This window comes from Megalobrama amblycephala, unplaced genomic scaffold (assembly GCF_018812025.1).
Source record: "Megalobrama amblycephala isolate DHTTF-2021 unplaced genomic scaffold, ASM1881202v1 scaffold437, whole genome shotgun sequence".
NCBI lineage: Eukaryota > Metazoa > Chordata > Actinopteri > Cypriniformes > Xenocyprididae > Megalobrama > Megalobrama amblycephala.
Window position 1 is genome coordinate 42,845 of NW_025953379.1, and position 12,262 is coordinate 55,106.

A 12,262-nucleotide genomic window follows, 5' to 3' on the forward strand; every position below is an offset into this window, starting at 1 on the left:
CTATTTATATACACCTGACGGAGGCGGTGCGCATTATGCAAATATCGCATGCCAATTCCATTGGCCTGTTTTAGTTCATTCGAAGCTGATAGGGCTCTCTAGCGATATCCCAATTCGTTGGTCACTACTGATGTACGTCGAACGTGACCGTCTGAAAGGGAATGACACTTTTGAAAGTAATAAATACACGATTGTGACGATATGTGGTTTATCTGTGTTCTTCACGCCATGTCAGGTATTCATAATAGTAGATTATATTTATAATGCAATGCTAATCGAAATAGCTTTTCTCATTGTGCAGAATAGCCTAAAATGATATATTTTCTGTCTGATTTTTGATCCGAAGCCACATCACATCACAGAAGGTTATTTAAAACACTTGACTTGTAGCAAAAACGTGGTTTTAATCTTATACATTTTCGTGTTTTGTTGGTGTGCTAAGCTCACATGCTAACAAGCCCAGAGATGCACCTGTTCTGAGCCAATGCAAATAAATATTTTGAATTGTACAGCTAACTGATTTTTTTTTTCAAGAAGGGCATTAGATACAGTTTCAAAGAAGATGAAGTGAGAAGTTTGGTGAAAGAAATCAGGATTAAATCATCTTGAATAGCACATCAGTAATTATAAATATAGACAAAAGAAAAGAATAATTAGAGCCATAAGCAGGCTGGAGAGGTGTGAATGTGTTCAGGGGAGACTGAAACTGAATGGGGCAGTTAGCACCACAAAACAATATAGACAATACACTTGAATAGATGACAATAAACATCAGTTAACATTTTAGAGTCTTTTCTAAATAAAATCACATGACATGGTCTTGAAAAACATAATAAAACTCAGAGTTTTAAACTTATCATCTTCAGATTTGAAATATAACATGATCAGACATGTGGCTTTAGCTGCAGGGAATTTCTAGATTGCTAAAAGGCCAACATCACTTTTATTTCCATAAAGATATTTCATAAAATATCAAAAAAAGATATTTCATACATTTCTAATAACTTTTCAAAACTTTGAAACTATTTAACTATTTTCTTCATTGTGACAACAATTAATTATGACTTTACAATAAACTGCAAAGTGTCTGCTTTCAAATGAGACCATACTTATGCTTTTAGTGCAAAGGGTTCATGAACTGTATCTGTTTTAATTTGGGTATGTAATTTCTTGGGATTTTCCAAAAGAGGGGGTGCAGGTTAACAGATTAAACAAATGTTATATTTGCAGAAACAATATCAGTTTAATTGTTAGTCATAAGGCAGTCAGATTTTTGTTGTTCAGGATGTTAAGAGCTCTTCTGAATGACTGAGATCCCGTCCATATCCAGCTCCACTGAATGAACACTGAAGGAACCAATGCCCTGTCAAAACAACAGCAGGACCAACACTATTCAGAAAATACATTTTACTTTCACCATTTCTGTTCTTCTGTTTTTACTAGGACACTAAACACACGCAGGTCTTTCAGCAACAGTCCTGTTGAGTTTAAATCACACAGATATTGAATGATTCAGAGAGAGGAGCTTCTACATTATCAGTTTAGAAAGGGTTAAAAACAACCGTTCTTCTTCATGTTCTCATTCTGTAGTGCTTGAACCAGTTTCTCTGCCTCACCTGTATGTTTGTGAGAATCTCTGTCCTAAACTCAGCGGCTGAAGAGCGTTTATCTTGGATCTCACTCCCGCTGGCTGTGTGTGTGTGTGTGTGTGTCAGGTTCAGCTGCTGGTATAGTCTCAGAGATTTCATCAGGATGTGGATCTGTTCCCTACACGCTGACTCTCAGTGTCCATGTGAGCTCTCCAAAGCCCATCTCCAAAGGGAAAAGAGCACAGATGCGCATAGAAAGCGCAAAGGTAAGATTTAAAATGTGCATTCAGGTCTGTTGACATGCAGGTATTCGGTCACACAAACAGACAGAAAATTCACTTAAAACTTGAAGAAAAATTAGTTGGTTATCAAATATTCAAAATCTTTTCCTTCCTAGCTGCTAGATTATCAGCAGATGCAGTTAAATTAAAATCATGTAAATCATATCTCTACGATGTTTGGTTGATATACCAAGTGATGCTAACCTCATCTTCCATTTCTCTCACACTTTCTAACTACTGAGAAACAGCCGCTTTGCTGATGAAGTGAAATACTCAAGTGTGATTGATTTGGTACCGCATAGCTGACAATAATTCAAAAAAAGACACACTTCATTATCTGTCCATGTCCCTCTATAGGACACTCTGCTGTTACTGTTGAAGAGTCTGCCCATGGGATGCTACTTCAATATCTATGGATTTGGCTCTAATTTTGAGTCCTTCTACCCGTTAGTATCTAGATCTTCATTCATAGATATTCAGTTTTGAAATGTGTGAGAGGAAAGATAGCATTGTGGTTTTTATTGCAGTCAGAGTGTCGAATACAATCAGAAAACTATGGATCAGGCTCTGAAGAGAGTGAAGAAAATGAAAGCAGACATGGGCGGCACAGAGATTTTGGAGCCTCTAAAACACATTTACAGTCAGCCCTGTTACCCCGACCACCCCAGACAGGTACAACAACACCTCAACATGCACATTAATGATTTACTGTACAGTTTATCTTAACAGGAAGTGAGTTGCTGTCAAAACAACAAAAAACTTTACTTACTGTAATTATGTAGCAACAATATACTCCATCACAGCTTCCCAGGAACTAAATGTCTCTTTACTGCAAATAAACAATTCTAAAAATATTTTTTTATTTCAGCCTTAACAGGAATTGTTAATATTTTTTAAGTAGTATATATGCATGTACAAACCCGATTCCAAAAAAGTTGGGACACTGTATAAATTGTGAATAAAAACAGAATGCAATGATGTGGAAGTTTCAAAATTCAATATTTTATTCAGAATACAACATAGATGACATATCAAATGTTTAAACTGAGAAAATTTATCATTTTAAGGGAAAAATAAGTTGATTTTAAATTTCATGGCATCAACACATCTCAAAAAAGTTGGGACAAGGCCATGTTTACCACTGTGTGGCATCCCCTCTTCTTTTTATAACAGTCTGCAAATGTCTGGGGACTGAGGAGACAAGTTGCTCAAGTTTAGGAAAAGGAATGTTGTCCCATTCTTGTCTAATACAGGCTTCTAGTTGCTCAACTGTCTTAGGTCTTCTTTGTCGCATCTTCCTCTTTATGATGCGCCAAATGTTTTCTATGGGTGAAAGATCTGGACTGCAGGCTGGCCATTTCAGTACCCGGATCCTTCTTCTACGCAGGTATGATGTTGTAATTGATGCAGTATGTGGTCTGGCATTGTCATGTTGGAAAATGCAAGGTCTTCCCTGAAAGAGACGACGTCTGGATGGGAGCATATGTTGTTCTAGAACTTGGATATACCTTTCAGCATTGATGGTGCCTTTCCAGATGTGTAAGCTGCCCATGCCACACGCACTCATGCAACCCCATACCATCAGAGATGCAGGCTTCTGAACTGAGCGCTGATAACAACTTGGGTTGTCCTTGTCCTCTTTTAGTCCGGATGACATGGCGTCCCAGTTTTCCAAAAAGAACTTCAAATTTTGATTCGTCTGACCACAGAACAGTTTTCCACTTTGCCACAGTCCATTTTAAATGAGCCTTGGCCTAGAGAAAACACCTGCGCTTCTGGATCATGTTTAGATATGGCTTCTTTTTTGACCTATAGAGTTTTAGCCGGCAACGGCGAATGGCACGGTGGATGTTTTCTGGAAGTATTCCTGAGCCCATGTTGTGATTTCTATTACAGTAGCATTCCTGTATGTGATGCAGTGCCGTCTAAGGGCCCGAAGATCATGGGCATCCAGTATGGTTTTCCGGCCTTGACCCTTACGCACAGAGATTGTTCCAGATTCTCTGAATCTTTGGATGATATTATGCACTGTAGATGATGATAACTTCAAACTCTTTGCAATTTTTCTCTGAGAAACTCATTTCTGATATTGTTCCACTATTTTTCGCTGCAGCATTGGGGGAATTGGTGATCCTCTGCCCATCTTGACTTCTGAGAGACACTGCCACTCTGAGAGGCTCTTTTTATACCCGATCATATTGCCAATTGACCTAATAAGTTGCAAATTGGTCCTCCAGCTGTCCCGGCCTCTTATTGCTACCTGTCCCAACTTTTTTGGAATGTGTAGCTCTCATGAAATCCAAAAGGAGCCAATATTTGGCATGACATTTCAAAATGTCTCACTTTCAACATTTGATATGTTATCTATATTCTATTGTGAATAAAATATAAGTTTATGAGATTTGTAAATTATTGCATTCCTTTTTTATTCACAATTTGTACAGTGTCCCAACTTTTTTGGAATCGGGTTTGTATGTATGTTCAGTTGTAAGAAAAACTAAAAGAATTAAATGATTTCATATGTTGTTTCATGCTTTCAAACTTTTTAATGCGACACACAGGTGGCATAACTATATTTATATAGGTGTCACATGCTTAGAAGTAATTGATTCTTGTACACAGATGACAGGAAATTGTCAAAACAATGACAAAGTTTCAGGTGGCACTTTTCTTAGAGCTGATTTATAATCTTCAAATTTCAATACATTTTAGCTGTGCCTTTTCATAGTGGAGAGAGAGAGAGAGTCTGTAAAACTGAAAAAAATCTGAATATTTACAGCTCTGATTAAGTGGTTTGTCTGATATAAATTATTGTTCTCTCTTCAGCTGTTCATCTTCACTGATGGAGAGGTGGAGAACACTAAAGAGGTGCTGGATCTGGTGAAACATCATGCTCACTCTCACAGGTAAAGGTCTGCTGGGTTTGATCTTCCCATCATTCATATCTTCATCACTTACACTAACAGAGTTTATTGTGTGTTCAGGTGTTTCTCATTCGGGATTGGTGAGGGTGCAAGTACCGCCCTCATCACAGGAATGGCCAGGGAGGGATCTGGTCACGCTCAGTTCATCACAGGCACCGACCGCATGCAGCCCAAAGTAAAGCTCTCCACTGGATTTCACAGGTACAAATGTTTCCTAGTCACATGTTTCAATGGTTTCTCTTTCTCTTCAAACTATATCAGGTGATGCAGTCCCTCAGGTTTGCGCTGCAGCTCGCTGTGGATAATATCTCTGTGGATTGGACCCTTCCAGATGGCATTACTGTTGACACACTGTCTCCACAGATTAATGTGCTCTTCCAGGGTCAAAGGTCACTCATTTACGCCCAACTTAAAGGAGAGGTGAGATGATGTAACATTTTTCTTTAATGAGAATTAAGGTGTGTTCACACTTGGCAGGTTTGGTTTGATTTAAACAAACTCTAGTGCGGTTCATTTGAATAAATGTGAACGCTGCCATCTGAACCCTGGTGCGCACCAAACAAGTGCGCCGAGACCGCTGAAAAGATGGGTCTCAGTCCACTTCCAAACGAACTCTGGTGTGGTTTGATTGAAATATGAACACAACACGGACCAAAGACAGGACGTGATGTCACAAGATGGCGACCCTAAAAAGGTTCTTGTCATCATATGTTGCCCATTACAGTTGGGTACAGGCGTCTTCTGGCAGATCTTCATTTGTGTGTGTAATGGAGGAATTCCTGCCACTGTTTTGACTCCTTTACACATTTTCTAAGCTCTTCATGAGTTCTCAGCTGGTTAAAATACCATGTACGCACTTACAATGAGCGCATTTAGCCAGCGCAAATATACATCATAAAAGCCTTTTTTGTTTTGTTTTGTAGCTTTAAGGCTGATTTATACTTCAGCGTCGGACTTACGCCGGAGCCTCTGCGCCGTAGGCCATGCGTCTGTTTTCATTTATACTTCGGCGTCGTTGTCCGCGTCGACGTGCATGCAGACCACTAGGAGGCGGTGTCCGCGGTCATGTTGAGTATCAAAACAAAAGCCGAAGAAGAAGCAGCTCGTCATGTACGTTGTCAGAGAAGCTTACAAACAGAAAAGGCAGAGAAGCGGCAAATAGGTAACGTTAATGACTTTTGTTGCAGTTTGACTTCATGTATGGAGTCAAATTAATGCCTTAAAGTTTTGCACAAAAATAAAGTTTTGCAAAACAAAAAAAAGAATTGAGCAATAAAAAAATGTTTTGCAAACAAAAATAAAGAATTGCAAAGGAAAAATAAAGTATTGAGCAGAAAAAAATAAGTTTTGCAAACAAAAATAATAGATTGCAAAATAAAATAAAGTAGTGCAAAAATAAAAATATAATCAATTACAAAAATCAATGACAGCTGTAATCCTATTTTATCTTTGCCACATATTTTTCATGCTCAAACCTACTAAATCATTTGCAACGCTCATTTTATTCTGCGTTTCAGTCAAGCGTGCGCTCACGATACCGGTTTTCTTTTGCGCTGCACTTTTCTGTGCGGTTCTCTTTATGGCACTGGTTTGACGTGGGGGTGGAGTCAAGAAACGGGGCACGAAATGCATTGGAGGGGAACGTAATCGGCGACAGGTGAAATAATTCTTTGACATGATTAAAAATAATGAATGGTTTGTTTTTGTTGGTTTGTTTAGCATATGTTGTCGCCAATTACGCCCCCCTACAATGCATTTCTTATAGTAATATGACCTGTCTCACTGCCTGTATCCACTTTTGTGTCCTTAAACATTCGTTTTTTGTGGTCGGCAGCTTATAAAAACTTATTTCTGGGTTTTTTAGCTTGTTAGCTGTACATCTTGTCACACAGCAGCTTTTAGGCATTGTTCTGTTCTTTGTAATGAGTCAGAAAAGACAAGGAGGCAGCCTCACGCAATACAAAGTCAATGGAGACGGTTGGATTGTTTTCCCCCGGTGGGCGTGGTTTTCAGATTATAATAAATGCGCTCTGTCTCTATGCTTGATCTGTTCTGTTGCGATCTGCGTCTCCTGTCGATGACGTGTTTTGCGGGGGCGTGCCCCCGTTTCTTGACTCCACCCCCACGTCAAACCAGTGCCATAAAGCGAACCGCGCAGAAAAGTGCAGCGCAAAAGAAAACCGGTATCGTGAGCGCACGCTTGACTGAAACGCAGAATAAAATGAGCGTTGCAAATGATTTAGTAGGTTTGAGCATGAAAAATATGTGGCAAAGATAAAATAGGATTACAGCTGTCATTGATTTTTGTAATTGATTATATTTTTATTTTTGCACTACGTTATTTTATTTTGCAATTTATTATTTTTGCTTGCAAAACTTATTTTTTTCTGCTCAATACTTTATTTTTCCTTTGCAATTCTTTATTTTTGTTTGCAAAACATTTTTTTATTGCTCAATTCTTTTTTTTGTTTTGCAAAACTTTATTTTTGTGCAAAACTTTAAGGCATTAATTTGACTCCATATTCATGTGTCCTCTGAAACAGAGTATTTTTTCATTCATAGTGAAGTTGAAAGCGCTCGCTCTTGTCCGAGTGCTCCGCGCCAGTTTTTTGACCCGAGGGAGGGGTTCTAGCAGACCAATCATAGCGCTCGCGGTCCGCGTAGAATTGATGCGTTGTTACATTTTTGAAGAGGTGCACGTCAGGCTACGTCGTAGGCTACGCACAGCCTATGCCGTTGCTACGGCGTACACTCGACGCAGAAGTATAAATCAGCCTTTAGGTTCGGTGTTAAAAATGACAGTGTGAACGCGAAGTGAATCAGGACTTAATGTATACTTTTCTGTTTTGGTCCAGACCAAAAGAACCAAGAGAACCAAACTACGCGTGTGAATTGTGAACACACCCTCATTTGTTTAGATTATAAAATCTTCCTTTTCCCTCTCTCATAGAGTTCAGGAGGCTCTGAGGGAACAGTGACAGTCAAATACAGTTTGAAAGATCAACCAGTAACAAACCAGCTCCACTTCTGCCTCAAACCATCTGAAGAAACAGGGTAACACACACTATAGCTGCGTTTCCACCGAAATTACCTGTCCCAGGAACTTTTCCCCCAGACCTCTTGCTGTTTGCGCCTCCATCGCGGTCTAAAGTACTTTAAAGATCGGCAGTTTAAGACATTAAATTCATAAGCACATAACGCAAGACACTTCTCTTTCTAACACACACACATTCACACTAGTTGCAGAAATAAAGGAAGTGAGGAAAGAATGGGTTTGAAGAGAGTGAAATGATGAAATCAAATTCTTAGCAATATATGGACTTCATCTGAATGAACCATCAATCATTAATTTAACCCTTCTATCACTTCTTAGGCGGGTTATTAGACTTTAAATCAATGCACCAGTTCAGTAAGAATCTGAAGGTACTTGCGTTTGTCGTTTGTGTCTTTAAATGGGGATTCCTTTGTCGGCATCCTTGGCTTAGAGAAAGGTGTTTCCCAGGTTCATTGCTGAAGGTATTTTCATGTCCGGATTGATGTCGTGGGAAGCTAATCATGTTCTGGTGTGCTGACAGAGGAGTGGAGTCTCCCTCGTGGCTGAAGTTTAAAGCGTTGAGGCGGGCAAAGACTGTAGAGTCCTTGAAAAACTTAACTTAGAACACGAGACTCTAAGTGGAAAAGAAAAGAAAACTAAGGAAAAGAAAGGAAGGTGAGTGAGTGAAACGAGAGTAGTTGGATGGCTTGAATGAATCTGTTATTCATCTGATCTTGATCTACCTTGATCAGTTCATCTGCTCGTCATCGTCTTTTTGATCTTCGTGTACTGAATATTTAAACTGAGGTGTTTGTCCAACCTCTTTGAGGAGATCTGACCAATTATGTGTCGTGTTTGATTCAGAGGTGGCTTTCTCCTCCCCGATCATAAATTAAATGTTATCTCCTGGTCTCTTAACTTTCCCGCTCTCAGCAGAGAATACAGAAAACACATGATTTCCCTAAAAATAATACGATACATTTTACACAGATTTAAGTCAAGCCATCCTTTGAGTTATTAGAAGTCAATCACGCACAAAGAAAACAACACACTCTTCTAATCAACCATTCAAAGGTTATAACAGTTACATGAATTGTGAGAGTTCGGAGCTTAATAGACCCGTATACAGTTTGTAGACATAATATAGAATTATGCAGCAGTTGGATGTCTGTTTAAAAATGTTTTGATGCATTTTTGATATGTAAAGGCAGTCTCTGTGGATTTTAACTCTTTGTCACTCAGAAGAAGAAGGCCTGTTTTATCTCACTGTCTCAGGTGATCAAACACACACTGGTGTTATCTTCTTGCAGCTCAAGTTGCGTTGTCTTGTTTTTTCTTCTCAACATTTATAACGTTCTTCCTTAGCTAGGAAGCATGCATAGCCATAAAGTACTTAGCTGAGGGTTTTAGTAGACTGAATGGAGCCGCAAATGACAGATTCTCTGATTTTGGGCTGTTCTGCGTGTTGATTTGGGATCCTCAGTGTTGAGATGAGTTTTGTATGGAGTTATGTTTGAACGAATCATCTAGAAGATTAATTTGTCTGGTTCGTCCTCAATTCCTACATTGGTATTGGCCAGAATTAATATTTGTGTATTCCTATCAAAGTCACTTTTTCACTTATTTACTTACATTTTGATACTAGTTAATTGCATCTGCTGTTTGCTTTTCTAAGCCCATAATAAATCCCAGTTTCCGTTGCAGGTTGGCCGTCCACCGGCTGGCAGCTCGGACCCTGATCCGCTCTCTGGAGCAGGAGGAGAGGTCAGGTGATGCATATTTTGAGAGCAGGATAGTGGAGCTCAGTGTTCAGGCAGGAGTGAGCAGTGTTCATACAGCCTTCATTGCCGTTAATAAAGACAGCAGACAGATTGTGGAAGGACCCCTGCTGCAGAGAAGAGTGCAGACATACGGTTAGTGCTCTGAATATGTGTGTATAAATCGCTTTTACTGTCACTTGACTATTTACAGCATGTGTTCACCTCATTAATATGAGAAATCAAATGTTTTTCAGATGTGTATCAACAACGTGCCCTGTTAGGTAAGACTGTTATTTGTATGTATGACACGCCACCCGTCAAAAGTTGACTGGACTTGAACTTTAGCCACACTTGACTGAATTTATGTTTGTCATGATTAAATTTTGTTAAGAAATCATATAATAATAATATATAATATACACTTTGTGTGCAACTCATTAACATGAGAAATCAAATGTTTTACAGGTTTGCAACTAGGATGTAGCGTAGTAAACGGTAACCCACCCACCTCACCAAAATATTATTTTTTTTAAACAAATCATTTAAAGGGACAGTTCACCCAAAAATGAAAATTCTGCCAACATTTACTCTCCCTCAAGTTGTTCTAAACCTGTATGAATGTCTTTGTTCTGCTGAACACAAAGGAAGATATTTGGAAGAATGTTTGTAATCAAGCAGATCTCGCCACCATTGACTACCATAGTAGGAAAAAAAATAATACTGTGGCAGTCAATGGGGTTACAAACTTTCTTCCAAATATCTTCCTTTGTGTTCAGCAGAACAGAGACATTCATACAGGTTTGGAACAACTTGAGATGACAGAATTTTTATTTTTGGGTGAACTATCACTTTAAATAATATATTATAAATTTTTGTGTGTTGTTTGTTCTTTTTAAGCAGTGAGATCCCATGATGGCATCGATGAACAATCGTTTCACTGCTCAAAAATGCTCGGTTCTTTCAGTAAGAAGGCAATAAAAGGTAAAGACCCCAATGTACTCATGGTGAAGATCTTTTTTGTTCTTCACTTGAGGGTAAAAAGAAGATTGAAATACTTGAGGAGCGATATACTGTAAGCGAACATCCCGATGCCACCCACGCTTCTGACAGCGGCGTTTACACTGTCTTAACCAGACGTGATGCAATGCCGCGACGTGATAAAAGGCGTCTTTTTCATATTAATCAGAGGATTTGTCCTAACCAGCTGTAATATGAGACAATTCTGTTTCAATCCGACCATATACTGTTTGATTTCAGCAATGTTTTTGTTAAATACCAACTCTCACTGTATGAGTAAACCGAATGCAATGCAAAGAAATTAACTCATTAATCAGCCCAAAAACATCAACCTCACGGTTATCTTGCAGATTTGGCCACTGTACAGAGAGGAAGTTGCCATTATTTTGTTAGTCCTGAAATAGGAAATGTTACATTAACATGTTAACTGCTGACGCCTTTCTGTGTTTTATTTTATTTACATCCCTCAGTGCTATATATATATAATTGTTAAATACATTTTTTAAAATAGTGAAGTAAAGCAGTTGAAATAATAGTCACAGTCATAAATGTTTTCATATCTGTGAAAATGTTCTATCTGTTGTTACGAAGTAAGAAAAACATAGTTTTCATTTTAACTCTTCTCTTTTTTCCGTGACAGCACCTGAACAGAAGATTGGATTTATTACAAGTAATACAGTAAATACAGTGTCAGTAAATGTGAAATACAGATGCAGCGTCGCCTCATGGTTAATAATCATTGTTTATCATTTGCAGAAGTCCAGAATGTTTTCAGCCGTTTTAAGACTGCTGCTCCGACTGCTCAAACAGAGTCTCAAGTCAAACATTATGGTATATACAGTGTACACACACACACACACACACACACACACACACACATATAACTGGCAAACACAACATGAGATGGACACAGTGGTTATGTTTAGAAAGTCTAGCTTACTTCTTGAATGCTGTGCAGAATAAAATTTAAACTACAGTACCCACTACTCTTTAAACAAATATATGAGGCATTATTCCACAATTCATTTTTGACAAGGACAAAAGTCCTTCCAAACAAATTTCATGCACATAAAATGAACAATATAACTTTGTGTGTTTAGCCGCTCCTGACCCCCAGAAGGACCCGTTACTTCAGCTGGTTTCTCTCCAGAAGGCGTCAGGCTGCTGGGAGCTGGACGCCACACTGGCTGATGTGTTTGGGAAGACGGAGGACGAGCTGACCAATCAGAAACCAGCACAGGTGAGAGATGTGATGAAATAATAAGACAGCGATGATTGTGTCCAGTGTCCAGTAACAAATGCAGTGGATGATGGTTTGTACACAGGTGGATGGGTCAGTATGGGCCACTCTCCTGGCTCTGATCTGGTTATACGGCTGTAAAATAGAGCAGCAGGTCGAGTGGCAGTTTGTGGCCATGAAGGCAGCGTCATGGATCGGCTCTCAGAAAGGTGGGATCTCCATTCCAGAACACATCCATTCAGATATCTTCAGTTCTTTGACACACACTGATGATTTGAGTGTGTGTGTGTTTCAGTGGGCGATCTGTCTCAGTGTTTGTGTGTGGGTAATGTCCTGCTCGGATCTCAGGTGACCAAAGAGACTCTGGGAATCTGAAGACGTCAGTGTTTCCACATCATGTGCTTTAATACAAACACT

General features: G+C 39.1%; 1 protein-coding gene across 1 annotated transcript; it reads left to right on the plus strand.

Annotated features, from left to right (window-relative positions):
• The first annotated feature begins 1,825 nt into the window (after window positions 1-1,825).
• Window positions 1,826-12,262, plus strand: LOC125261594 (von Willebrand factor A domain-containing protein 5A-like). Its single transcript, XM_048180148.1, has 14 exons — window positions 1,826-1,855; window positions 2,228-2,316; window positions 2,398-2,542; window positions 4,697-4,776; window positions 4,855-4,969; window positions 5,056-5,214; window positions 7,745-7,848; window positions 9,533-9,741; window positions 9,843-9,869; window positions 10,054-10,083; window positions 10,486-10,569; window positions 11,706-11,845; window positions 11,931-12,054; window positions 12,141-12,262. The coding sequence occupies exons 1-14, from the start codon at window positions 1,835-1,837 to the stop codon at window positions 12,218-12,220; spliced, it is 1,407 nt and encodes a 468-aa protein (XP_048036105.1). The 5' UTR covers window positions 1,826-1,834; the 3' UTR covers window positions 12,221-12,262.

Coding starts and splice junctions, on each gene's coding strand:
- LOC125261594 (XM_048180148.1), top strand. CDS start 1,835: ATGCGCATAGAAAGCGCAAAG. Junction 2,317..2,397: donor AATTTTGAGTCCTTCTACCC/GTTAGTATCTAG, acceptor TTTTTATTGCAG/TCAGAGTGTCGAATACAATC. Junction 7,849..9,532: donor AAACCATCTGAAGAAACAGG/GTAACACACACT, acceptor TTTCCGTTGCAG/GTTGGCCGTCCACCGGCTGG.